This window comes from Melanerpes formicivorus, unplaced genomic scaffold (genome assembly GCF_026170545.1).
Source record: "Melanerpes formicivorus ecotype bairdi unplaced genomic scaffold, bMelFor1.0.p_v2 SCAF_3, whole genome shotgun sequence".
In the NCBI taxonomy this organism is placed as follows: domain Eukaryota; kingdom Metazoa; phylum Chordata; class Aves; order Piciformes; family Picidae; genus Melanerpes; species Melanerpes formicivorus.
In genome coordinates, this window is record NW_027142355.1 from 21,025,953 (window position 1) to 21,053,903 (window position 27,951).

A 27,951-nucleotide genomic window follows, 5' to 3' on the forward strand; every position below is an offset into this window, starting at 1 on the left:
TGAAGAGGAGATCTGGCTTTTGTTCTTTGGTCTGTTTCCATGAAGAGAGGTTGACACCAAATATGCCACTTAACTCTTGGCTGTGCTTCAGATTCTTGGCTGTCACAAATAGATTTCCCTGAGATTTCAGATTCCTCTTAGTTTCCTTTACATTTAGCAATGTGCAACAGAGAATAAAATTAAAGTAGATAAAGGGAAAGAAAGGACATAAAGAAAATTTTCAAAGAGAATAAATGCAGGAAGAAAAAAAAAAATCTTGACATTATTTTAATACTTCTAACATCTCCCCAGTCAGTGACATGGAAAAATATAAGAATTGGGGACAGGAAAAAAAAATGAAATATGAAACCCAAAGTAGAAATTTATAATTTTAGCAGGCTGATTTAATTTTTTATTTTGTTTACTACCCAAAACCTCTGGGGTAAACAGAGTATTTCATTGTCCCTTTGTTAGTACAAGAATAATAAATCTAAGAGACAACACTGGCTTTAAAGCCAGATTAAGGTTACATTCTCTGTTTTCTTTCTAATCTTTAGCTGCAAAAAAACAATGATGTTTTGAACAATGCCTTATAAACTGCATCTAAACAAAATGAACACCTGCTGGTCTGACTGGAAATCTTCAGTCAGATACTACACAAAGTTTGGTTCTGTTAGACCAGGTCTATGCAAAACTTCCAACTTTAGTCTGTTTTATAAGATCTTATTTCAGTTGTGGTATTCTTTTAAACAGAATAATGGTATCCAATGGTAGGAGGTCCTACGTAGTAGGAAATCTGGACCATCAACCTGACTTATGCAGGGTACTGGCCAGATCTGATCTTACATGTTTAAAGTCAATTTATTAAGGTGTATTCTCTTTATGCAGCCCTAAGAATAAATGGTTGTTTGAAAGACATGGAGGTCTCTTCTGGAAAAGAAAAGTGATTCAAGTATAGCAGTGATGGAGTTTATGAAATGAGGATTATAAACATGGATGTGGGGGAGAAGTGGGTAAGTCAATCACACCAACCATGTGACATTGCTCTCAGGAATTTGCAGTTGTGTTTCTGTCTGAAATGAGCACACTCTACGAGCTCTGACTGCATAAGGAACATTTTAAAGGGGAAGAATAATTAAGCAATGACAGAGGCATCATCATTATTAGATAATCACAACCCAGGGGCATTAACAAACATTGAGTGTCTCTAATCCCATGGGGTCTAATTATTCTGTGATAATAACCACACCTCCAAGTTTTAATTTATTCTTGTGGAGAATCTCGGGGCGGGTGGGGGAGGGGGAGGTAGGGAAAGGGGGTATTTTAATATTTTTGCTGAAAGAAGATGCAGTTGGCCTTTCAAAAGGGCTCATCAGTATTCTAATCTAACTAGCATGTGTGATTTGCATTAAATTGTCTGCCCTTTACAGTGATCTCCAGCCAATCTGAGTATTCAACCTTGCACAAACCTGTGGTCCCTCAGTCACTAACCTAGCACCAACATGCATTGGTTCTGTTTCTTGGGACAATTTTTAGCAAAGGACAGGTGGATTGTCCTGGTGTAGGGTGGTTAATTCTCTGTGAGGCCCTCTGACAAACAACATTGTTGTGGAGAGAAGTAAAAACTTACTCATTCTCTGATAAAAGTGCTGCCTGACATGTCAAAAGGGAAGATTTTAGTAAATTTAAGTGCTCTGCTTGTGCTTGGATGGAATAAAATAGAAGTGACAGACACACTCCAGGGAAAGAACACCAGAAAAAGCAAGAGAGAAAGAAAGAGTCAGGGGAAACAAAAATGACAATACAGAGAGGCACATACTATTATCACAGCCTCTCAAATAAGTCAGTGTCCCTCTACTTCTTCATTACTCTCAAGTGAACAATTCCTGTAAAAGATTGTCCATATCTTCTCAAGGTACAGTAAAAGAGAAGCACCAGTGAAGAAAAGAGGAAGAGAGAGCCTTATCCATTCAACATTTGGCTGCTTCTATGTGCATATGTGTGAAAATGAGACTAAGAAAGATAGAGGTAGAGGAAGAGGAGAGGAATCTTTCCCAATGGTGAGCCTGGTTGAAGCTGGCTCTCTGAAAACAACTTTATATTTTACAAAATGCTTTGTGTACATTTGTTTATACTAGGAAAAAAAGAAAATATAGAGAGGTGAAAAAATTCATTCAGACTCAATGCAAATTCAGAAGAGGCCAAGGTCTCCATGAACTTGAGACTAACTTTAGACTCACAAATACACACTCTTCAATAGTACATAGGTCTTTGAGAGCTATGGAAACTCTGTGAGATTGGGACAAGTGAAAATCAGGGTCACTTATTTTACTCACTTATGTAATTTACTTTAATGCCTAACTTGACATTTCTGATTGCCCTGAAATTGCAGTTTCTACAGAAGTGTAAAGGAGGAGGAGGAAACGGAGCCTACAAAGGTACTACAGATGAGGCAGACAAACCTAGCAGCTGACTATTTCTGTAATTTTCTAGTCTTCTGTTCTGTAAATTTCCTCCAAACCTATCTATCTAACAGAAGGTATTTTAGGAAACAAGAGTTTATTGATTGGGCATTTCTCTTTGAATCTAGGCTATTGTGTTTAAGGGTACATTTTCCCATGAGATAATCAAGATGGAGAGAGAGGTAAAAAGCAAGTTAATATTCAGGGGAATTCCACACTGGTCCTTGTGGTCTGTTGAAATGCGTTGCTCAGTGAAGACCATCCACCTCTAGTGGAAACTGCAAGTTATATATCCTACTTCAGCACAGTGCCTGCAACACATTGTGCATCCTCCCCAGCAGACCACAATAAGAAACTGTTTTTTTCTTTTGGGTGGGAACCAAATTGGCTGGGGAAAAGAATAGTAAGGCACAGCTGATTGGCTTGGATAAATTTCATAGCTGACCATTAGGCAATTTCAACTGCAACTCAAGCTGAAATAAAACTAAATTGAAAGGCCACTGTATGAAGAAAACAAGGAATTGTTACTGAGCATTTATGACCCTGTTTTACTCAGTGGGGCCAAGGGCTGTGATCTGTGTTCATCAAAGCATCACTGAATTCACATAAAAACCAGAGTATTAGCACTACTACAGAGAACTTCCAGCTGTGCTCTCATGTTTATTACTGCTATCTTACACAATTCAGAGTGAATTATTGTTCAGGGACTTACGTCCTGATGCTGAAATAGAATAGAATGTGGGGACACTTCAGTATACAACCACTTCTAAATCACTTTCCAAAGAATTTCTGATCTAGAATCAATAAGGCTCTACTTGAGGCAAGGATCTCCTGCTTGGAGTACAGGTTCCTTCACACTGTAACCTGTGGGGCTGCAACAACTTTGACATACTTTAACCACTATGCTATAACAAACAACAAGCAGTAGCATCTCTGTAAAAAGAATGTCTACTAGTAGAGTCCAAGTTTATAGCTCAAGTTAAACAATGCTATCCTGTTCTGAACAAAACTAATTCTGTTAGGTCATTTTACTTTTCAGCTAAGTCTCTTCTGAGTCACTGCACTTTCTAAAGTTAACAGCGCATTTTTTGCAGACAGTGTCTGCTTCTAGAAGCCTGATGTTGACAGTCATTACCAAGGATTAATGTGCAGAAAGGCTCTTGCTTATACGTGCTCCTGTGGAGACCAAGGTCACTGCTAAATCTGGCGTACCACAATGGGGATGCAGTAAGTAAGAGGTTGCACCTGTCACAGATGATCCTAAAATGACTGAGGAATGTTTTTGTTCCAAGAGTGCTGATCACATGCATATATTGCAATTCAGATTTTAGTACTTGGGAGAGGATGGCCTGATTAATTTTTGTTTTCACCTCTCTGATACCTCTGTCTTAACGTCAGGTAAATAGTCCTTAGTAGGTGTTTGTCTTTTGTTTGCAGAAAGATGTCCCTAAAAGACTTGTTTACTTCAGACACATAGGAGACCTATCCATGATATTTTAAAACAGAAATGACATAAACTATCTACTGAATCTGTAGATAAAGGAGTTAGGAATCCAGAAAAAGCATGAATAATAATTTCCATGGAAGAAGGGATTTTAAGAGGAGTATGCAAACACACTCTCATTGTAATAGCACAATGCAAGACACAGTCATTCACCTCTGTAAGCTGCAGAACTTGAGGGTTACCATGTCTCATGTAAAATTACTCAGCCAGGTCTTTTGCAGACCATTTGTAAAGTCATACATAGTTCAACATGGCACAGCTTTCATTTGCTTCCAACTGAGTTGGTCTGGCAAAGTTAATGTTGGGGGAAAATTCAACACACCACACACATTTTTATCCTAAGAACAGCAAAGGTAGTCAAGGGTTTTCTTTACTTGGTTTTAAACACATGCAGGTGTTGAAGATATTTTTGTTTGGCCAATGCATAAAATAAATCACCAGCTTCATATTCAAACAACTAGCTTTTTTTCAGGCAATGCTGAAACAATTAGGTTGAAAACCTTCATAAACTCTAATTCCCATTATGTTCCACAATTTATCAGGCCTTAAGAAAACAAACCAGGGGTATCCATGGATACCTGCACAACTCAGTCGGGTTGAAGGAACAGCGCTGACAATAGTGAACCTTAGATAGTTAAAAGTGCCCTCAAATGCATGAGTTTTCCTAAGGTTTACATTGTTTCCTGAGTGTTGTGAACTGCAGCATTTTATAGACTTGGAACTTCTTCTAAGGTATATAGCATATAAGCTCACATATCTACCTGTGTAGCCAAGCTGATAGTATCATGTTTCTTTTGTAGAAAACAACCCCAAATGAACTTGAACAGAAAGTTCAAATGAACTCCAGAAAGAACAGAACAGAAAGAAAAATAGCCATTTTTAACCAACTGGAATTCTTGTGCCTTGAAACAGAGATTAAGAGTGGGGTAGAGAGACAAAATATAATGTATTATAAAGTGTTATTTGTATACGGAAAGCAAAGTAAATCCTGAAATGTGATAAGGAAATTTATTTAATACTTTAGGAAGATGCTAATGTACTAATGTATCCTGTTCAATTAGATCCTACTAATCCATGGTTTAGTACTGTGCAATGTTTCCTAAAAAAAAACCCCAAACCCCAAAGAATTAACTAGCACAATGCTTCACAGAAAAAAATATGCACTTATTTCTAGTCTTCAGCATATAACTTCGGTATTTATGCAGTTCTGAAGAAACAGAGATTTCTGTGCTAAAAATTCATCAATTAATAATGTTGATTCTAAAAAAGAGGCAAAATGCCTATTTGTGCAGTTGTGGGGCAGTCTCACACTTCTTTACTGATGGGTTCTGTCCATCCTAAGCTCTACCATTAAGCAACAGAACCTCCCAAAGACCCTTTAGTCTGAACTGATACACCTGTTCAGAAATCAATTTGCTGGGAGAACATACAAAGACTTTTTACATTATAAGAGACAAATATGCAAAAGGTAATTCCTATTAATTGATGGCCTGTCTGCTGCCATTGTCATCCTTCATCACACCACTGTCTTGTTTTTCCAAATGAGGAGACCAGGGAGAGACAGCTCTGTTCCAAGGAGGCTCTGTGGGGATTCATCACCCTTCAGCTCTCCTTTCACTGCACTGGGACTCTGGGAGATTTTCAGCCACAATTCCTACCCTTCTTTAGTCATTTAAGACATTTTGAAGCATTATTAAAAATACAAATGTAGGTTAAAAAAGCATGCAAAATTTCCTATTTTTGGCTCCAACATGTGTTTAGATGCCTGCTTAAGGGTAACCTAATTATTAGATGGGCTTACTACCAAGAAGTAGCATAATTTCTGGACACTAAGAGCCCAGCTGTCACATGAGATTTTAGAAATAGGCCTCTCTCATCACAGATCTTTGTGAACTATGCAGTCAAGTGACAGGAACTGGGTGGTGGGCACGTCAAGGTAAGATTTGTTTCCATGGTCTCTGTGCAAACACATACTTTTAAAAAGTCACTGCTGAGATCAGAGTTAAGGTGTTGTACCGCTTTGTGCTCCAAGTACTAAAATAATGGTGTTAATAATAGAAGTAACTGAAATATATAATTGAAAATAATGTACCTGGGTTAAGCATCCATGTATGTGTACTGTATAGGTACTGTATTTAAAAACCTTTATTTAAGATATGTGTTATATTTATCTACTGTAACTTTACCCTAAAAAACCACCACATTATATTAGGGAAGTCTTCTATGTGCTGCAAAACTAACAAAGTTTATTTTACATGATTTTGTAATAATGGAACCTGCATTAATTCCAGATGAAATGGTATAAAAATAATCAATTTGTACTACAGCATGAAGAGTGCCATTCTGCATTTTAAATGGATCTTTTCCAATGTGAACCATCTACTTCATTCTTTAGCAAACTGTCAGACCTTCCTCCTCACCTACTGGTAGGGTTATTTTTGGATCATCCTGGAAACAAATCACAGTCATCTCAGTGGGTGTACTGGCCTCTAACAAAATGTCACGGTGGCAGACTTGCACCACTGACTGGAAAAGCACGTATTGTACGAAGTGAACAAAAAGAGAATCTTCTAAAAATGATTATTTGAACATTCTTCACTGCTCAGCTGAAGCATCTTGTATATCTTATAAAATCTCTAACATTTCAACAATTATGGTTGCAACATGAGTATCTTCAACTAACAAAGACAATCTTCGTACTGTATTAGGGGGTAGAGAAAATAATGAATCATGGCCACTAACTGGAAGTTATAATTCTCTGCTTTTAGCAAGGAGAAAAGATGAACTAATTCTTACAGGACAGGCATGGCAATATTTTTTTTTCCCCTCTTTTCCAGTTTATTCTATACTTAACACACTTCCTTTTTTGTGGGCTGTTATTCTTCAACGTTGGCATCTGTCTGAAAATGAGTATTTTTAGACTTTTGTGCTTAGGAGAGATTTTTTTTTTCAACATAAGAGTTAATGGCTGATTTCTGATATAATGTAGCAAAAGCTGGTCTGGATTTTAGAGGTCGTTAAAGAAAAAAGTCTGACTTTCCACACTGGCAGTAGCTTTTTGCAAAGATTTCCTCTTAGGTTTACACAGCAGATAAACCTGAAGAGCATTTTTTATTGAAGCATGAATAGCTAGTTCAGCTGTGTGAATAAATAATAGTTTAGAGAATCAAATAATCATGAAAATGCCATGGAAAATCAAGACTCCTAAGTCTGAAACTGAATAGCTTCATGTTTAGCAATTCTATCCCCCTGCAGCTTAGAAGTTACATTGTCTATGTTTATGAAGATAAATTTGGATGTATAATTAGATGCTTTGTCTCTTCATTTGCACATAGAAGGGCTTTCCTACTGGCTACTGAAAAAAACCCCATTTATTCATGAATTTTAAGAAACAAAATTTAAATGAGCTCAGAGAGGCTGTGGAATCCTTAGAGGTAGTAGAACTTTGACTTGACATAGCTTTCACCAACCTGCTCTGAGTGGTCCTGCTGCATACAGGAGCCTAGAGTAGGGACCTTGCAGAGTGTCTACCAACTGACGTGATTGTGTGACTTTAATATCATGACATTAAACAATAATAGTATGTGCAGTGATGTAGAAAGCCAATATGACAAAGTAAACTGGTGTTTGAAACCCAGCTTCAATATTCTCCCTATGAGTACAAAACATTTTTCTGCTGTTGCAAAACTATCAGGAGCTTCACAGTTTCTGATATCAGGAAATATTTTACAGTGCCTAGGACAGTGAGAGTAAACATCACTATCTTTGGGAAAACTAGGGCAGTGGATCAACTGAGGCAAATTATATGTCAAGCAGTGTTAGAGGTAGATACTCTGATCCTAAGCTTGTATGTCCCCTCATTCACATCCACCTCCAGGCCTTCCTACCATGCACTGAATTAGCCATAAATCTCTGTATGCTATGGAACAGTAGCCTCCCTGTCAGCTCTTCGCTAGTCAATCCACTTGAAGGACCTTTTCAAGGAAGAGAGGACAATATCCTGACAGCCATCTGAGATTCATCCGGCCTAAATTGAGATATTTGCCTCCAGCTCAAGTAGTCCCCCCAAAGTCCCTTCACAGTTAATGGGAAATGCAAACTTCAGGGGCCTAAATGAAAGGGAGTTGAGACAAACTGGTTCAGACAACTTGGAATCAGGCAAAGGCTATCCCAGCTCAAATCCTTACATTGTGAAACACCACAGGTACCTGCCTTTAAACCAGGAAAATATTCTAAGTGAGCAAAAGGAAAAGAAAGTGAAGAATTAATTAACTAAATAGAAGTGATTAAAGTAAATAAAGGAAACAATTATCATATCAAAATAAAAGACAAGAAAGATGATTAAATGAGTCTTCAAAAGACCCATGAGAAACTCATGAAAGACATAATATGCATCTACCTGGTTTTTATTCTTTCATGAGTTCATTTTCATTTCTATTCACTACCATCTGATAATTGCAAGAAACAGTTACTTTAACCATGGGCAATTTAAACCATTTTAATTTTTTTTCCAGGGCCAAGAGACGAAAGAACCTATTTATTGCCTGAGGGGATTTTTACTAAAATGAAAGCTTAATCTTTCATGTTTTTTTAAGCAAAGGCTTTTAAAAAATAATTTCTAACAATGCTGTAGGGAGACACTTCCATGGGTATGCAAAATTGAAATTATAAATCTACAATTATAAAAAAACTAATAGTTTGGGGGATTGCATTGTCTCTGTTCTTTCTGAATGAATACTGTTTCAAGCTTTAGAGAAAGCATTTAGGACATGGAGGCGAATGAGTGTCCTTTAGACCTATGCAGTCAAACCCATTTAGTAAGAATGTAAGAGAAAGACCATTTGGAGGTTGTTTGGAAATATGTGATTGCATGAACCTTAAAGAAGGACTTTCATACAGACTGAACAGTCACTGTTAGAGACTAAATATTTTTCTCTGCTTTTTGAATATACTGCAAATAGAATACAGTAACAAAACTTGACATGCCCTATTGGTTTCTCACTCCCTGGGCTGTTTTTTTTGTGTTACAGATACATCAAAGTTGACCTGGTCATCATCTCTTCCATAACAGTTTGATGTACTGAAAGTTGCTAAAGCTTATGTATGAAAAATTAAGCTGCAAGCTGAACTTTAACTGAAGTAACTACCTTTTGGGGCTTTTATGACATATTTCTACTAAGGATAGATCAAGAGCTCTTAGTCAAAGACTGATTCAGGAGACAACTTCAGAAGAGATATAGATAAGGATGGGTGGAAACATGGATATTACTTATGTGGCTGCCATGGTTTAAGGCATATTACAAGTACATGCTCATGTCTATCTCTGTTTCATGCAATATTTTGGTTTTAACATCAAGAAAAGGATTACATTTAAGCAGGTGTCTTTGCACTTTCCTAAATTTGGGCAGCTTTCTGAACTGCGAACTATTAATTTAATGCATTATCTGGAAAGACACAAACATTTCTTTCTGGACTTAGTGCAGGCTTTGAAATCAGACAAAATAATTTACACTTATGAAACATGACAAACCGAAGTGCTCTATTGAAAGAAAACTAGACTGAAAAAAACCCATATCCTCAAGGCCTCCAAACATCCACACATTGAAAAGCACATTTAAATATTTTCTGCCAGCATATTTCAAGTTTTAATGGAAATACTTTGAGCTACTATGAAAAGCTTTATAGAACTAAATTCATTTTCCATACAGCAGGGAAGAATCATTGAAGATATTATTCAGGTTTACAAAATATTTAATAGGGTAGAGAATGTGGAACCAGATAAGAAAGGTTAAGCTGAAGGACATTTTAACAAGGCTTGATTTTAGGTTGGTTGTACAACATAAACAGGTCAATGGACCTATTAGATACAGACTCTGACACATCAAGCTCTTTAAGATTAGAAACACTTGTGTACCTGTACTTGTGTGTACATGTAAGACTTTCTAAGAACATTGTTGTTCTCTATACACTATTTCAAAGGCTAAGCATGCAGAGTTTTTTGAGAAGAACACATATTTAATCTCTTTGGAAAAGCCTTGGTATCTGCTCTACAATACTACCCTGAGCAATACAAAGCTCTAGTTATTGCAAAGAAGTATCTGCTCACTCCAGCTGAAGGACTTTTCTAACCATGTTGCCCCTGTAGACTTGGACATCAGATGAAATCACCTTCCAGGTACTCAAGAAGCCTCAAGACCCAAAAGAGGGAACAAGAAGTCATCCAGGCTGGATACGAAGATGTGTTGGTGAGGGAGACAGGAAAATGTGAACTTCAAGAATAAATGTGAGTCCTGCACCAACAAGGCAAGACAAAGAGCATGGCAGAAACACACTGCTTCCTGAGGTTCTGGAGTCACTTTGCTGCAGAGCAGCAATAACAAGGAAAGTTAATTTCCAGCCCCTGTGCACCCCCTGTATTAATTTCCGACTTCTGTGCCGCTGAGTTGCCATGAGAAGTCAGTATGGCTCAAGAAATGCTGAGCATGCTTTGGGAGGCCAGGATACTCAGACATTTAACAGCTAACATGCAGAGATATTACAGAGCATGTATGAAACACAACACTTCTGCTGCTGAAAATGGGTGACATTTAGACAGGAGTACACATAAACATTGACAGTGAGACTAGCCTTCTGCAAAACTCTAAGCTCCAGCTCAAGAATGGAGGGAAGAGATGGGCTCAGGTTTTAACAAAATAAAACTTCAGCAAACCAAAATTATTTTCACCCAGCCCACTTCTCAGAGATGTTGTGAATATTATTTTTATGTTAAGACAAGGCTCATACCAGAAAGGGAAGAATTCTGCAGAGTATTAGCCAAGCTGCCTTCCATTTAACCTCTCCCACAAACCAAACAATTAAACTGTAATATATACAGGAAGCATTGGCCAGCTTTAGCACCCGACACCATGCTCTATTCCCATTCTATTGTGCAGTGAAGACTGTTTTCCTTACTGATGAGCTCCAACCGTCTGCCATGAATTACTTTTTCATGGGGAATAAATACACACTTAAACAAGATTAAACACAAATGTTCTTTATTTGTGTCTCAAATAATATGAATGTTTTTTTAGAACAGCAATAAACACACTTCATGATGCAAATAATTGCACCCTGCAGCCTTTATGTAAAAATAAGTGGCTAGATTCTGGACTGAACTACAACACTGTAAATCCAGAGTAACTACAGTGAATCAACATCCTTCTGTGGATTCTGGAGATACTGAAGCGTTACTGAACTGTGGATTTGCCCTGATTTCTCTCTAGTGTTTTTCAGACATTCATGGGTTAAAGTCTACATGGTGGTCATAGAGGCACCATCACTCCTTAGCCTGTCCCTTATTCCCCCATAAATCTGACTTCTGCTTTGTGTAATGAAGTCAGAATCCGGCTGTGTATTCTTTGGGCATTTGATATCACTTCTATAATTGTATTCTCAGTTAAGACCAGAAGAAATTTCAACTGAGGCTACAGAAAGAAAAAGAGAAGTCAAAAAGAGAGAAGGACTTCACGGAAATTCATGATGGGTGAATGCAATATGTGCACTATTTTAGTTACCAAGTTCCCATTTCATCTCATGTCTACATTTTGAAAGCAAATATTCTGCTCTTACCGGGACTTGTGAGGGCTCCCAGAGCACCAGTCGTTGTGGAGAGAGGATTTGCATTGGTGGTGGTAGCTGAGGTTTGGGCGGCAGCTGCTGCGGCTGCTAAAGTTGCCAAATTCTGTAATTGTAAAGCGTTCATACCTGTGTGGAGAAGCAATAGGGTTAATTAAAACATGTAGTAACAATTAAAAAAAGTTATTTTTAATGGGCATGTAGCATGAGATGTACCTTGCCATGAAATTAAATTTCTCTTTTCGTTTCCGAGGATATCTATACTCTGGAAACTATATCTTACAGTCCCTAAATAGCACCTCTCACCTCTACCTTGGAGGTGAGAGAATACAACAAAGGTGTCAGCCCATAGTTCAGGAAAATCAAACCTGTTTTGTGACACTTCTGTAAGAAAAGTGTAGAACTAAAAGTCATTTAAACTCTGTGTGAAGCCTAAGTGCAAGACTATTACTTGACACAACAGGGAGTGTAAAGATAACTAACATTTAAAACACATCTAGGACAGACTCGTATAATGGGGATGAATGCAATTTCTTTCCTGTCTCTCCTCTGAATGTATCTACTAAGACTATGCTGTGCAATAGCCGATAATTCTGCTGATTTTCCTTTTGATAGCTAATTTCTAAACACATATATGAATGAAGAACATCAAATTATATCAGTCTGATCAGAGAGTCATCACTGAGGTAGAGACTTTCAGGCCTTAAGCTCTAGACTGTGATACTAAGTTACTCAGTCATCTGTCACCTCATTACTTTAGAAGATGTGTGAGAAATATACCTGCATTTCAATAAAGACCTTCAAGAAATTGATCCATTTAAACAGTAAATTCTTTAATTTAGATGACAAGTAAAAAAAGAGACAAACAATAAATATAACTAATGTGCAATGGAAAAAACCTGCTTTAGTAAGAGATCAAAATGCAGATATGTTAGATGCTTGTTTTAACCAGCCTGGATCCATCTCAGTGGTGATGAAAGAGATTGTTTGGATGGCAGTAAGAGATCGTCCTTCTTGGTTTGGACAAAAGAAGATGTGTGCATCTTGCTTGAGGCCTCAGCAGAATTGGCAAAGTACATAAAACCAAAATGCTAAAAGAATTTTATTATATCTTTGTGATCTTGATAATCTAAGTACGCACAAAAGATCAGGTAGTAGGAAGAGCAATACCTTTATTAGATCATGTGACAGTGCTGAGAAGACTGCATGAGTTTTGGGAAATGGCCAAAGAAGAGCTTGAGTGCCTGCAAGTGTGTCCATTTTTTTTTCTGAATGTTTGTCTAACAAGAGATATTACTTCTGCCAGCACACTTTGTTATTCAAACCACAGGAACTTAATATCAACTTGAAGATGATGAAAAAAAAAAAGTGGTCAAACACGTTAGCATATTTAAGAAGAAAAAAATGCAGTGAAGGAGAGGTATTTTCTAGGAATTGAGAACTACTGCAATAATTAGAATAGAATAGAACAGAATTAACCAGGTTGGAAAAGACCTTTGAGATCATAAAGTCCAACCTATCATCCAACACTATCTAAGCAACTAAACCATGACACCAAGCACCCCATCCAGTCTCTTCTCAAACACCTCCAGTGATGGTGACTCCACCACCTCCCTGGGCAGCACATTCCAATGGAAAAACCACTCTTTCTGTGAAGAATTTCTTCCTAAGATCCAGCCTAAACCTCCCCTGGTGCAGCTTGAGACTGTGTCCTCTTGTTCTGGTTGCCTGGGAGAAGAGACCAACCCCCACCTGGCTACAACCTAAATGGAGAGCGATATTACTTTGAGAATTTAAATACAGCATGTTCCGGCAGACAAGTCAAGTCTCAGCTGAGCACCTAGCTTGGCTGAAATGCTAACTTTGGTGACTCAGTCAAACGTTCAAAGTCACCTCTTTGAGTCAAAATCAAAGATGGTGCTTTTGAAAATGTGGCGCAATGACAATAGAATAAACCAGGTTGGAAGAGACTTTCAAGATCATCGTGTCCAACCCATCAACCAATCCAACCCGCCTAATGTCAGGAGTAAGGTTCTAGTTGACTCAAGATTCACCACTTTGCAGTCTGTACAGCACACTTGGAAGAATTACATGACCAAAAAGCTTTCAGGTTTATTTTGAAGGCTAATGACCATGTTAAAAATAAGGCTTTTCTCAAACATGACTAATCCAAAACATTTTGCAAGACACAATCCTACTACCCTAGTCACAAGTCATTATTAATCTAGATGATTAGGTGTAACTACTAAACAAATGGGTCATTGTTGCAATTTGGTCAGTCTTCTAAACTACCTTTCACAAAATCCAAGTGCTTAAACCACAAAACTCTGAAATGGCAAAACTGTACTTTAATTACATGTATGTGATATAAATACTAAAGAATTGGATATTGGATAACCAAATGAATAGAAGGAAACTGCTTAAAACATCTAAACTCTTGAACAAATTCATATTCTAAAGCAGCAAAAGTTGACTTAATATTTTAAAATTACTTTCATTTTTACTGGCAATCTAAAACTAAGTTCTGGAATCAGCATCATATTAACAAATAATTTTCTGAAACCAGATGGCAACTGAATTCATAGAAATTTTCAAATCCTACATTTGGTTTAACTTCAGAACTTTTCAGTCAAAAAGTACAATTCAGACAGAAATTCAGATATGAAAATGTAATTTTTTTTAATTAATTGGTTGATCTACTTGTCTGCCTCAGGTGTAATTTTTTTTTTTTTATTTTATTTAAAAATCCTCTTTTTTTGATAGATTCTGAAGATTATTTAAAACAAGATTTTAGGGACAGAAGAGACTTAAGCTGGGGTTCATCTCTTTGCAAACAAAGATGATAGTGGTTCTCAAAATGAGATAGAGAATCACTTTTCATCCTGGATTGATATTTGGTCCTCAAATATAATTTACCTTAATCGTTCATAAGAAGTGTAAGTAATTCAGCAAAGAATGTCCAGCAAACATTGCTGGTCTTCACTGAGGCCATATGCCATGCCATTGTGTAACAGAGATCTGTGAAAGCAGTGGGTTGCTCTCCACCATGGCGGCACAGTTTTCTATCACCCACTGGTTCGTTATTCATCAGAAGGAGCAGTCATAATCAGCTTATATTTCTCCTGTGGGGAGGTTTCCATTTTGGACTTTTAAACAGCACACATGGTAGGCCTACATAACAGTAAAAACCCCACAGAACAGTGCTAGAGGAGAAACTGCAAAACAACTTTGCCTACATGAAATCCCAAATGTTTCTAGAAAATGCATGGACTTTTCTCCAAACCTCAGTTTAGAAGCAAATGGATTTGGAAGCAATTTAATATTGCTTCTTCTATTGCATTTTAATGTGCATGGCTTTGCCCATGCATGCAAGGCTCCAGAAGGCTATGAGCATAGCCTTGAAGCCATGAAGGCAGCATACGTGCACTCTACAGTGCTCAAGGAGAAGTACACCAGGCGAGACAAGGTCAACAGGCACTAGATCAGACTTTCTCTGGGCTCACAAACCACTGCTGTGGCTGTGTGCATGCAAAACAAATACCAGCATTGCCTCATCCCACAAAAATATTTTTTATAGTGGGACATTTCCTGTGGAAGCACAAGAGGAACTCATCAACTTGACGAAAGAGTTTCAATGCCAAATGAAGTTTAACAAACAAGAGTTAGGCAGTGACAAAGTTGTCTCCCCACCCAGACTGTTTTACTGTAGAGGTGACTAAAAGACACTGGCCACATTCCAGCTCTGCAGATGTTATAGGGTGTCAGTTTTTGTACCTTCAGGGAAAAGGACTGCTTGCTGTTGTCACATGTGTAAGAGAAACAGCAAAGAGCTCCACTGACTTGCGCACCCAAATGTGACTGTCAGCAAGGGCTCACAGCACACGCCATCGTTTATCATGCTCTAGAGCTATTTATGTCAACAGGTTTACCACTTTATATGCATTCTACTTAGGATCCTCTGTATCCTCAAACATATGTAAAAAAATGCTGTCATCACTGCCTCACATTCCCCAGGCATTTTACCATCTCTGATCCCTCTTTATTGGTCTCTCCCTTCAACTTGTCAAGTGTGTCAAAATCCCACTTGCTAGGACAAACCTGGAGAAGGGAAACCAAATGCTCCTAAGTCCCACACCCAGAAAATACTTTGCCTTCAAATGAGGATTTTTGGTTCAAACGAACTTCAGCTAAGGCATAGTTCTGTGGGACTAATCTGCTTTCTCATTCTCTCTCGTTTCACACGCTGTCTTCAGACACCTCACATCTTAGAGTTTTTTTCAAAACAGTCCCAAATCCCGCAACAGAGCTGGACCACAAATGAGCAGATCATTTTTATTTGAAAGTGTTGCTCACTCAGCAAATGCACCTCTCTCTGAAGAAATGCAAATTGCTTAACACTGAAGAACAGCCTCATAGGCAAAGCTGCACATGAAAGATGAAAATTCCCCTGTAGAGGGGAAAAAAAAAATTCTGGGTAAGGAATAACTCTTGATCTTCATGATGGAGACGATGATGGGAATTAAAGGGAAATGATTATAAAAACCAGAATCACAATACAGTTTGATTCCATTTTTAATAACATGTATTTACCAACACGCTATCAGCTTGGCAAATATTCAAGATTGCAAGGAAATTCAACTTTCATTTTGTTATCTGGCAGATTAAAAAAAACAATTAAATTATGTACAAAGCGGATGCAGAGTATGCGGATGCAGAGTATGCGGATGCAGGGTATGCCTTCCCTGAAACGTAAGATTTAAAAAAAAAAAAATATTTATAAGGACAGGGGCATGAAAATTTAATTTAACGTTCACCTTAGGTAATTTTGTGTCTTATTGTTCACAGCAATTACCATAAATCTACATATCAATAAGTGAGAACAGATGTCAGTTGTTACAAGTGCTTGCCAATCAGGCCTGTTAAAAAGTGACAGATGGATGGTGATAGAACATTCTCATAAGGCCTATTAGCACATTCACAGGAAATTTTTGTAGTGCTGCATAGTCACAGATGCAGTTCTGTGAAAACACAGGGAAATTTGAGAGCACGAGATTTACATTTTACAGCTTCTTGTGCTGCCTTTGACACTAACTTTCATACAATGAAGCAATTTGCCTCATTTCAGTCACCACAGCTTCTCTCCTGTGATAACTGTAAATTCAGAATTATCAGGTATTTGTAGAAGCAGCAACAGTCATGAGCCGTTCCTGAAGACTTCTTAAACCTCATCAGCTCTTGGGTTTCCAAAACCAACATAAAAGCACATTAAGAAACACCTAAGATTCACTTGCTGAACAAATTCCTAATACAGAAATGCGCTGGCTACACTTTAATGACATTATATGTAAGGACAGTTTCAAAGCCAATGGTGACTATTAGAGTCAAATCTGGGTAGCTCATAAACAGCTGCCACTAACTTGACTTGTTGTCTTTGAAAATTTTTTTCCTTCACAGTTATTAGGATTTATTTTTTCTGAATGAAATCCTGACTGCAGCTTACAAATTGTGGACTTAGGTAAAAATTTTCCTCTCCAAGTGAAAAAGCAACTATTTGCTAATACTGAAATCAGCCATTTTGGATGCTGATGCTAAGAATGGGAGCAAAACCTGTGCGTGCAAGACCCTGATGTTATTCCAGCAATATTCTAAGAATTCAAATAGACAGGAGACCTGAGTGCTACTTCCATAAAATCACATATACTCTGCACTTACCCTTAGAAAAGCTGCTTATCTGAATAGCACTTAAGTTGCCCTGAACATTTAGTGTTTGATTTAGCAAAGTCCTTAACACAACTTTAAAGTCCACATTAGATTTTTCAAGAGTCTATGCTTAGATCCAACTGAAGGCTAGAGTTATTATTTGACTTGTAATATTTCAGCACATTTTCAAGTTATGCATGCTATATAAACCCAGTCCTGGCGAGAACCATGCTTTTCTCAATTGAAAGTTCCACAGTCCTACTGGGAAGGATTCCTCTGATCTAATTTTATCTGAATACAAGTTGCTCACCCAGGCTTTTGCAATTGTCAAAGCAGAGAGCGCAAGCAGATGATTCATCTGATCCTAAAATAGGTAGACTAACCCTAGCCCTTGGTAGGATGAACTGCAGCTTGTGAGTGAACTGCCTCTTCATTGACACTGCAGGGAGACTGAACACCTAATTTCCAAATGGCTGAGGTGCAGTGGGGTAAATTCTATTCGCAGAGGAACCATGGCAATTAAAAACCCTTTCGTTTGCTGTTTATGGAACGTTAACCCAGAGTTACAGATTTCATGTCCAGACTTGGCCAAACTTCCATGTGGACTTTTACCACCCAAATAAGCACACCTGATAGTTGTTTTTTCTCTCAAGATGGCTGTCCTTATCCTGTAAGCAGGAGTGATGTGTGGATTGAGAGCAGCCTCACTTGCTTCAAACTGCCTCTTCAAAAGATGTTAATTTTTATGGATTAAATGGGACTTTCAATGGAATTACTGTCACAAAAGCTCAATGGTTTTAGTCCCTGAGCTCCATATTTTCAAAACTGGTAGTTATCTTTAAGAAACAGCTATCTGCCTTGGGTTGGAAACAATTTCCCAGTGACTTTTAATATGATATCCCTAAAGAGGCCATAGCTGGAGATGCCTTCCTTCAGTATGGCTCTGCTGGAATTAAGCCACTAAGGAGTCAGAGGATATAAAGGATCTTTGGGCCAGTGTGAAAGTATAGAGCTTTAGTGCAGATGGTCCTGGCTTCCAACTGGTCCCAACAGATCCACTGAGCCAATCTAACAATTAGAGGAAAATATTCAGAAAGCAGAACCTCGCAGTTTCTCTAACCCATCTGCTCCTACAGACTCTGCAACAGGAGGAAATTTGGCTTGGGTAACTGAAGAAGGGTGAAATAGATTGAACAAGGCTCAGAAAGGGCCAGAAGTTCAACCTGAAATACAACCTAACCATGACAGAGTTTGGAAAGGACTGGAAAAAAACCCACACATTGGAAATATATAAAAGGTACAGCTGCTGAGGGTTTAGGGATCTGAAAGCTAAAGAAAGAAAAGCCAAAAGCATGGTTTCTTCTCCTGCATGACTTCAGAAAGCAAAATACACTGTTTGGTCAAAGAAATTCTGAGAGTCTCTATGTGTCTTTTATGAGTACTATACATGCTTATATGTCTTGGATGGTCATACACACAGAAATATTTCTGTGTGAGTGAATATTTATTCCTGCCAAAACATTTTACATTAATAGACAAAAGAAGATCTTCATAGACTGTGCATGTTTGAACATTTCCATTTTCTAAAATCACTGTATGCAGAACAAAACCTCACTCATTATACTGCCTCTACAGAACTGTCCTGGTTTAAGACAGCCTGGCCCACAATCTCAAGCCCATTTATATGTCACATCTCTTACTTGATGGCCTCAGGTGAAACTATTTTTCCAGGTTCTTCTTAAACAAGTAGGTTGGCTTAAAGTATCACACAGTATCACTTAGGTTGGAAAGGACCTCGAGGATCATCGAGTCCAACCTATCAACACAGACCTCACGACTAGACCATGGCACCAAGTACCATGTCAATCTCCTCTTGAATGCCTCCAGGGTCGATGACTCAACTACCTCCCTGGGCAACCCGTTCCAATGACAAATGACTCGCTCGGTGAAGAACTTTCTCCTCACCTCGAGTCTAAACTTCCCCTGGCGCAGCTTGAGACTGTGTCCCCTTGTTCCGGTGCTGGGTGCCTGGGAGAAGAGACCAACCCCCTCCTGGCTACAACCACCCTTCAGGTAGTTGTAGAGGGCAATGAGGTCACCCCTGAGCCTCCTCTTCTCCAGGCTAAACAATCCCAGCTCCCTCAGCCTCTCCTCATAGGGCTTGTGTTCAAGGCCTCTCACCAGCCTTGTTGCCCTTCTCTGGACATGTTCAAGTGTTTCAATGTCCTTCTTAAACTGAGGGGCCCAGAACTGGACACGGTACTCAAGGTGAATGCAACTTTTAGGACCTGATACAGCCCCAGCCAAATTTAAAATGAACAATGAAACAACAACAATCTCCTTTGAACTAAGCTTTCTGTGTAATGCATGTATTTGAAGGAGGAATCCTTTTTGCTTGAAAGGTTACTAGTGCTTAATGTAGCTTGCATTGTCTTTTAAAGTAAGCCAATCAAATCACATAAAGTAATTAATTTACAGTATTAGCCTTCCCCAAAGACAAAGTACCGGCTAGACACTGAGGCTTGAAAAGCATGTGAGAGGAAATACTGTCTTTAAATTATCATTAGCATATACTAAGGGAGGGGAAGAAAAGAGAGGAAATGTTCACTATAAAACATACTTCATGATGGTGTGTATATGAAACAATGCTTGGCAAGAAAGGGTTACTCCTGTAATCAAGACCAGGGAATTACTGCAATATCAAAAGCAGTGTTGCCATCTTGCCCAACTTTATTGTCAGTCTCAACATATTACACTATTTTTTTCATTGTGGCTCCTGCCTGAAATAAAACAATTTCTTGAAAATATCATTTATCAATTAAAATGAGAAAAAACTAAACTGAGGAATAAATTACGGAACCTTAAAACTTGGAAAGTGAAATTGCAAGCTACTGCTTTTGCCCCTTAAATTTTAAGATCTCACAAGTTTTTGGTGAGATAGTTTCATGATTTGCTTGGACTTCACACATTGTTTATGAAAACAGTGCCAGTGGGCTGCTACAGCAAGGATAGAATTAACTTTTGGAGCTGGCGCCCAGCGTGTTTAACGTCGGTACATTAGTGAGTTCTTGAGAAAAATCCTCATTTTCTTTTGGACTGATTCCCCAGCTCTCATACCAACAGACAAACAAACTTCAATTCTCTTCAAACAGAAATGCTTTAAACTCCCATTCTTTTTAATAAACCCAAATAATCTTTATACATAAAAGCTACTTTAACCACACTAAGGCATGCTATTAGGAAAAGAGAATTTAAAACTTCACCCTGAAGATCAGTGTCTTTGCTCTGCTAGCACAGAAAATTGCTTTGATATAAAAAATAATGCTGAGGACTGCATGGCAAATATTTCTCTACACATGCAGCAGGGAGCATGCTGTGTCCTTTTTGTTCAATACAGAGTCAACTTGAGTTTTAGCAGTTCGAATAAATGCTTGGAGCTTTAGAGGTCCCTAATTTTGGACCAGGGCATGGCTGTATTAGAAGTCCTAATTTAGTAAACCATGACTTAGAATCATAAAATCATGTAGGTTGGAAAAGATCATTAAGAACATAAAGTCCAACTGTTAACTCAGCGCTGCCAAGTCCACCACTAAGCCATGTCCCAAAGCACCACGTCTCTTAAAAACATCTTTAGGGATGGTGATTCCACCACTTCCAGCCTGCTTTAATAACTTTCGGTGAAGACATTTTTCCTAATATCCAATCTAAAACTTCCTTGGCACAACTTGAGGCCATTTCTTTTAGTCTTACTGCTTGCTATCTGGAAAAAGAGAGTGACCCTCATTTTGCTACAGCCTTCTTCCAGGTAGTTGTAGAGAGCAATAAGCCTCCTCATCTGAAAATTAAACAACTGCAGCCTCAGCTGCTCCTCTGACAAGTCTTCTGACTTGTGGTCTAGACCCGTCACCAGCTTCATTGTCCTTTGGATAGGCTCTACCACTTCAATGTCCTTGTAGTGACAGGCCCAGAACTGAGCACAGAATTCCAAGTGGGTCCCCAAAAATGCCCAGTACAAGAGGACAATCACTTCCCTAGTCCTTCAGGCCACACTGTGTCTGGTACAAGCCAAGATGCTGTTGGCCACCTCAGCCACCTGGGCACATTGCTGGTTCATATTCAGCTGGCCGTTGAACAAGACCCACAGGCCCTTTTCTACTAAGCAGCTTTCTAGCCCTTACTTTTCTTCTCCAAGCCTGTAGCGTTGCATGGGTTTGTTGTGACCCAAGTGCAGGACCTGGCACTTGGTTCTATTGAATATCATGCAAATGACCTCAGCCCATTGATCCAGCCTGTCCAGATGTCTTTGCTCATGCCCAGATTGGTGCCTTCTACAAGCTTATTTAGGGTCTTCATTGAGTCTTAAGCACAAAAGAGATGCTAGACACCTGACATGTAAGTAAGAGCAAAATTTCAGTGGCTTATGTGGCTTTTGATCAAACTTTTACTGTCTGAATTCAATGATAAGTGCACCTATTAACTTCAAAGATAAAAGCTGGACTTTTCAAACTCAAGAGTTCAAAGAACTTGCAAGCTGCAATGACAGATCTTCTTCAGCACCTGAGTTATGCCTACTTTCTATTCCTCACCTTGAAATACTGTACTAATAAGTAAGCTATACACATCTCTGAAATATGTATTAGATTCATTTTTGTAAAATGACTGTATAGAGCCTAAGTTAAAAAAACTTACAAACATTCAAGGGTGGCTTCAGCAGGTAATTTGATACCTTGCTGTAGACACAGGGGCATTTTCTGCTCCTCTCACGAAACAATAAACAGAACTTTAATACTAGATGCACAGCATAACAGTACCCATTTCTGAGACGAGAACATGAACTCTCAGTCCTATTGATGCAATAATGCTTAGTCTTTGACACTTTCATGTAGGGCTGCAGCTCAGAGAGAAAACCCTAATTTGACCTTGAATATCAAGATTTAAGTCTTACATGTTTCAGGGGAAAAAGAGTAAACTTCCAGCTGTCTTGATAACAGGAATATAAGATAAAAAAATTACATATTTTCCAGAAGAAACAGTCAATCATTAAATTATCCCATAGATGAGAGCATTTCCAACCTAATCTGTAGTCAAGTGGGCATATCTCCCTCAGGTAATAATGATGGCGCCACTATGATTTCTTAAGATGCCTTTCTACTAGTCTCAAGAATATATGATTTTCAGAGAATAAATCACATCTCAGACTGAGAGTCCATCCTAAAATTACTTGACTAAAATTCTTACTTTTAACATGGTTCTTGGAAACAAAGTTCAATGTACACTAACAGTGATAAACAGGCTACAGAAAACTTCTGAAGTCCACATAATGCAATGGATACCGCATAATTTTTCCTTGGTGTCTCAATTCCTTCGTTTTCTAGACTTAACCAAATATGAAAACATTAAACACAATCTCTGAGCTCAAAGACATTTCCAAAACTGCCAAGCATAAAACTGTTACTGAATTGCTCTGTTCTGTTTATCATATTAAGACACATTTTTTTTTATGAAATAATGCTAGATTGCAAGTGTAACATAATAGAGGCAGCAAGCAGTGCCAGCAGGTCTGAGGAATAGAGAATAATTCAGAGATATTGTCATCTGTAGGCCAATTTATATTGTCAGAGAGCAGGTTCACATTAGTCTCTGATGTCACTGCAATAATGGCATAATATAACAATTGAGCAAAGAATACCTGTGGGGTATAGCTATATGGTGCGGTATATCTGTACTTGTTAAAGTATTTCAGGATTCATTCAAAGCAGAACCACAAGCAGCAAAAGACCAGGATTAAAAGATGAGTGAGAAAATGGTGTTCATAAAGGCTTCTGAATATTTTAGTCCTTGTTTTGAGATGATGAAGCATGCAAAATGTTGTATTTCATTGATTCAGTGGGTTTTCATGATTAAAATAAACTAATGCAGCAATTTAGGGGTTTTGTGCTTCCTTTTTTTTTTTTTTTTTCCCTCCTCCTCTAACAAGAAAAAAGCTTTTTAACAGTTTTTCACGGCAGGCATAATGTGCATCTGTGCTCTGATTTACTGCACATGCTGCCTTCCCTAGCATCATGTTAAGTTAGGTTATCAGCATGGTAGGTCACACAGTGGGAGTGACCTTTTGCTAATCACTACACATCAGTTACTACTGGCACACAGCTCATTACTAAGAAACCCTCCAACTAGCTGGCTTTCAAATCCACTCACACTTTGATTTTTTTTCTCCTTTCTTTTCTTTCTCTTGCCTCCAGAGTGAAGATTATACTTTTACATAAAATCTTCTGTTGTGTAATTTTGTCAACGAGGGTTCCAAAGTCAAAAAGGCACCCAGTTAATTTTCCATGATTATAAGAGAAGGCTGAAAATTCACATTGAAGGTAGGCCTGTAATCTTGGGTTTCATTAAAAAGGTCAGAACGTTTTTACTCACCACCTATTATTAAAATGTTTGAGGGCTACCATTAATTTGATTTTTCAGGACACAGAAATCTCACTGGAAATTAGAATGTAATCCTGCTGTTGTTTTACTGACACTTTTCACAGTGTAGGATACGGCTGCAGGGACTAGTAGCTCTCCTGCAATTTACAATTGGTTACTTTGGACAAATGGCAGGTGACTAATGTGAGACAAACTGTTTGCACAATCTGGGAGCACTGGGTTTAATTTCAGTTTCTGAAAAGAGGGGAGAAAGTGTTTCTATTGATGTTGAACCGTGAGCTGTCCCCTGCTAATAAATCTGCCACATTCAATACACAACACCTCCCCCCAACTCCAACAATGTGATTATTAGAGGTACAGAATTGAATAGCTTAAGAATACAAAACATAGCTGGAGCAAAATGAAATGGTTTTAAACTTACCGGCCATTTGCTGAATGCCGCTGAAGGCACCCAAGTTACTGGAGGAAGTTGCTTGCTGCAGAAGCTGCAAATTAACAACACAACACAGCAATCTGACATTAATGTAACAAATGAAGATAAAACTAAAATGAGCCATCATTTCACATTTGGAGTATCTATGCTTTCCTTTACATTTATATAGTCTCTTGCTTCTGTCTATTGTTGGAATGAACATCCCTAGAGTCAATGCTGTAAATCCATATTAATGTCTAATCTCTATTAAGAAACACAGAGACACAAGGGAAACTCAGTAACATTGCTGCTTTAAAACAATTAATCAATTTATTCTTTTTAACAACCAGGTGTTAAATCTATTTAAACCAACATAGCGTGACTAATTACAACCCTCTGTAGTCTAGTAGTTACCATAACTCATCTCTGTCAATCATGGTCCATTCTCCCCCACCCTTTTGAATTCAGTTCTTTAGTATCTTTATGAAATCAGTCACACAGATACTCATTAGACTGGTATTTGTATATAACAATTTAGCTTACCTCTGATTAATTAGCTTACCTTAATACTTATATATATATTTAATTGCCAGGTAAATGGCTGTTTATTATTCTATCACTATACCAAAGCAATGCATGCATACAAAAGATGTATTTACCCATGTATGGACACAAATATTTGTCTAACTCTGAACTATCAGAACTCGTAAGTTATCCAAAAGCTGCTCAAGTAGACCTCTAAACTCCAGAGCTGCAAATAGCAGAAATCCAACTTTCTCAGCTGTGCTGCAGAGGATATGCTCTTTGCCACCCAGGACCTAAGACATGTGGCTGTGGATTTATACGTGGGCAGAAGCTAACATCTCTTCCTCACCTTACAAATGGACCAAGAAAAATACCATTTTAAATTTACGAGAAACAAATGGCTTTCTCCTGCCATCTTCACTTTCTTTATGAGGTAGCATGAACCACACGTGTTTAGCACTGACAAGACCACACATTAAAGTGAAAGTAATTTCCAAATGAAAATGCGGATGATTAGGGGAGTGAGCCACAACATTCTAGATTACAAGCTGCACCATGCAGATATGCCCCCTATAGTGTTCAGCTGCCTGTCAGTCTTCCTCTCAGAAAGAACTTAAATTTTATTTTAGCCATAAAACCCAGACTCCAGCATTCAAAAGAACAGTAAAACTAATGGAATCAAATTTTATTTTGCAGCGTGAGTAAACTTTAAAGCTTGCCTTAGATAGAGCTGACACATCTTGAAATATTTATTTGAATTCCATTCCTTGTTCACAGAATTGTCAGGGTTGGAAGGGACCTTAAAGATCATCCAGTTCCAACCTTACTGCCATGGGCAGGGGTACCTCAGGTTGCTCAGAGCCCCATCCCACTTGGCCTTAAAAACTTCCAGGGTTGGAAGTTTGTTGTTTATCACCACGTGATAGACATACAGATTTTATTTTTTTTTTAACAAAGAAGAAGATGTGCTACATATCTGGGAGGACTCGGAAGTTAGGTGCAGGGAGATTACTGCAGCTGATTTACCAAGACTGTAAAATAAAGACAGTACAATATAGCCACCACCTCTGAAATGAACTTACAGCTAGGTATTGTGGTGTGAGTCCTCCAAGACCTGTGAGGTTTCCCCAAGTGGCAGTATTGAGCTGTTGCATCTGCTGTGCCAACTGCTGCTGCAAACGCCGCTGCTCCTTGTCCTTTTGGGTATCAGCAAACTTCACCACGATTGGCGAAGAGCAGCCCTGTGGTTAGACAGATTGGGAAAGACAGAAGTGTTACATCACACAGAGTCACCCTCATATTGTGAGCTCAGCCATGTCCCAGAGGGCCCTCAGCAAGGGCACAACCTGATCACTCACCCTGTATTTGCAACTGGCACACACAGGACTGCAAAGACTAAGAATTTCAGCTTCTTAGTCAAAGAAACTATGGAGAAATTATTGATTCTCCAGTTCTTTTTACAAAGCACCTTTCCTCAGGCTCTCTTTTCCTCCTAGCTAACAAAATTGCTGCCAGAGACAGCAAAGCATACCATTCCTCTAATTAAGCTTTACAGCTGATGAGATGGATGTGATGCTTTGTCTGCAGTCTGTTTTCAAGGCATCGCCAAAGGGAGAGGTGTCCAACCTCCCTGCTGCCAGGGACCACACAGCCAACACTGTCCTGCCACCATGGTCTGGCTGTGCAGTCATGCTTGGTGCAGCTGGCTAGCATACTCCATGTAAACAGACTCTGAACAACAGATTTACTGCAAAACCCATCACTAGCAGGCCACTGGTTGTTTTCCTATCAAGGACCCCAAGTTCAAAGTGATCACAAAGGGTGACACTGCTAGGACAATTCACCCACCTGTGGTCCGCTCCCAGGCACGCTTTGTATCAAGCACCCTTCAGATGTGAACAAAGGGCAGGATGCAGACCGAAGTGACTAGTTCTGGTGATAGCAGCCCATTCCTGGTGCCGCCACATCTTCTATTGCTTCTATGAGCCTCTTGTACACGATATGGGAAGGCTGTAAGAGGCCTTAGGAAATAGGGAAGCCATAAGAAAGCACTAGAGACCTGGTCTGCAGCCTACTCCTCACCTACAGTTGAGGGACCACCGAGAATAAGTATGAGGTCATGGACCAGATGGACTTTAGAGGTAAGCTGGATATTTCCCTCAGACTTCAGGTTGGATAATCCTGAGCAAAGTCCCTGAGAGAACGAGATGTGAATATGAAAGATGTTTCTGTTGCTTTTGCTCTATTTTTTTCCCTGTTAACTAATGTTTTCATATTTTAACCTTTCAAGTCTTCATTTTTTCAAATCAAGGGACTAAACTATATGCTGCAATGATTCTTCAAATTCATTCATGCATTTTGTGCGTCATAGAAACTGTCAATCTGTTTCATACCATTTTCCAATTTCATAGGATTCAATGAATAACTTCCCTCCATCCACCACGTTTTTTAATACTAAATTCTTGTCAAATTTCAATCTAAACACAAAGGTAGGAGTGAAAGGTTACTCAAATCAAAAAAGACACAGCAGTTCTTTAACCAAATTGTACAGTATGGGATGTGGATTTTGATTATACTTAACTCTTCCCATTGCTGCTCTAACAACATTGTGAACATCTTCCAAAAAAGTTCCTGCTCTCTATTATTTACAAAAAGCAGCCATGTACTTTTCTGTGAAGAGTCTCTCACCAAGGCAAATTATAAGAATATTCACAATAAACAGATAAAATGATGAAAATAATAACATCATCTCTTATATGAAGATCTCCCATCCCATCCTTAAGAACCATCTTTGAAAACCATTACTTGTGACTTATTGTTCCACCTCCAACTCCTTTCCTGTGTTTAATTGTAAAAATGTCTTCAATATTTCAGTGAGGAAGAAAGGAAACATGTGCCACTCCAGCAATCAAATAAAGATTATGGAGTCAGCTTGCTACACAATTACTTCTCCCTAATGATTTTTACACTAATATAAGAAAAATAAAGGAAAAGGGTAGAGGAGGTAGAGGGTATAAGAGATTTTTCTGGTTACACTAATAAAAAAACAAGCTGTTTCTATTTAATATGCACTGAACTAAGACCAATCAGAACTTACTACCTTCTACCTAGAAGTATGGGAGAATCACATCTGTTTACTAAGAAACAGAAAGGAATTTTGAAGGAAGAAATATATGGCTATTTCAGTTCTCAGTTCAGCAGCTCAGCATTCAACACTACAGCTGACATCATATTTATGAATGCTTAAATGTCACCAAATTGTATAAAAAAATCTGCAATTTATGAATCTATAATTATTTTTTTCACTGTCTGCTCTATATTTCATC

General features: G+C 38.4%; 1 protein-coding gene across 14 annotated transcripts in view; it reads right to left on the reverse strand.

Annotated features, from left to right (window-relative positions):
* Positions 1-27,951, reverse strand: part of CELF2 (CUGBP Elav-like family member 2) — a 496,995-nt gene that overhangs the window by 32,704 nt on the left and 436,340 nt on the right. For all 14 annotated transcript variants that reach the window (XM_068168663.1, XM_068168606.1, XM_068168641.1 and 11 more), the window contains 3 exons: positions 25,708-25,866; positions 24,110-24,173; positions 11,554-11,688 (listed from right to left, as the gene is read on the reverse strand). In XM_068168663.1, the coding sequence (XP_068024764.1) occupies positions 11,554-11,688; positions 24,110-24,173; positions 25,708-25,866 (358 nt within the window). The remainder of the gene's footprint in view (positions 1-11,553; positions 11,689-24,109; positions 24,174-25,707; positions 25,867-27,951) is intronic.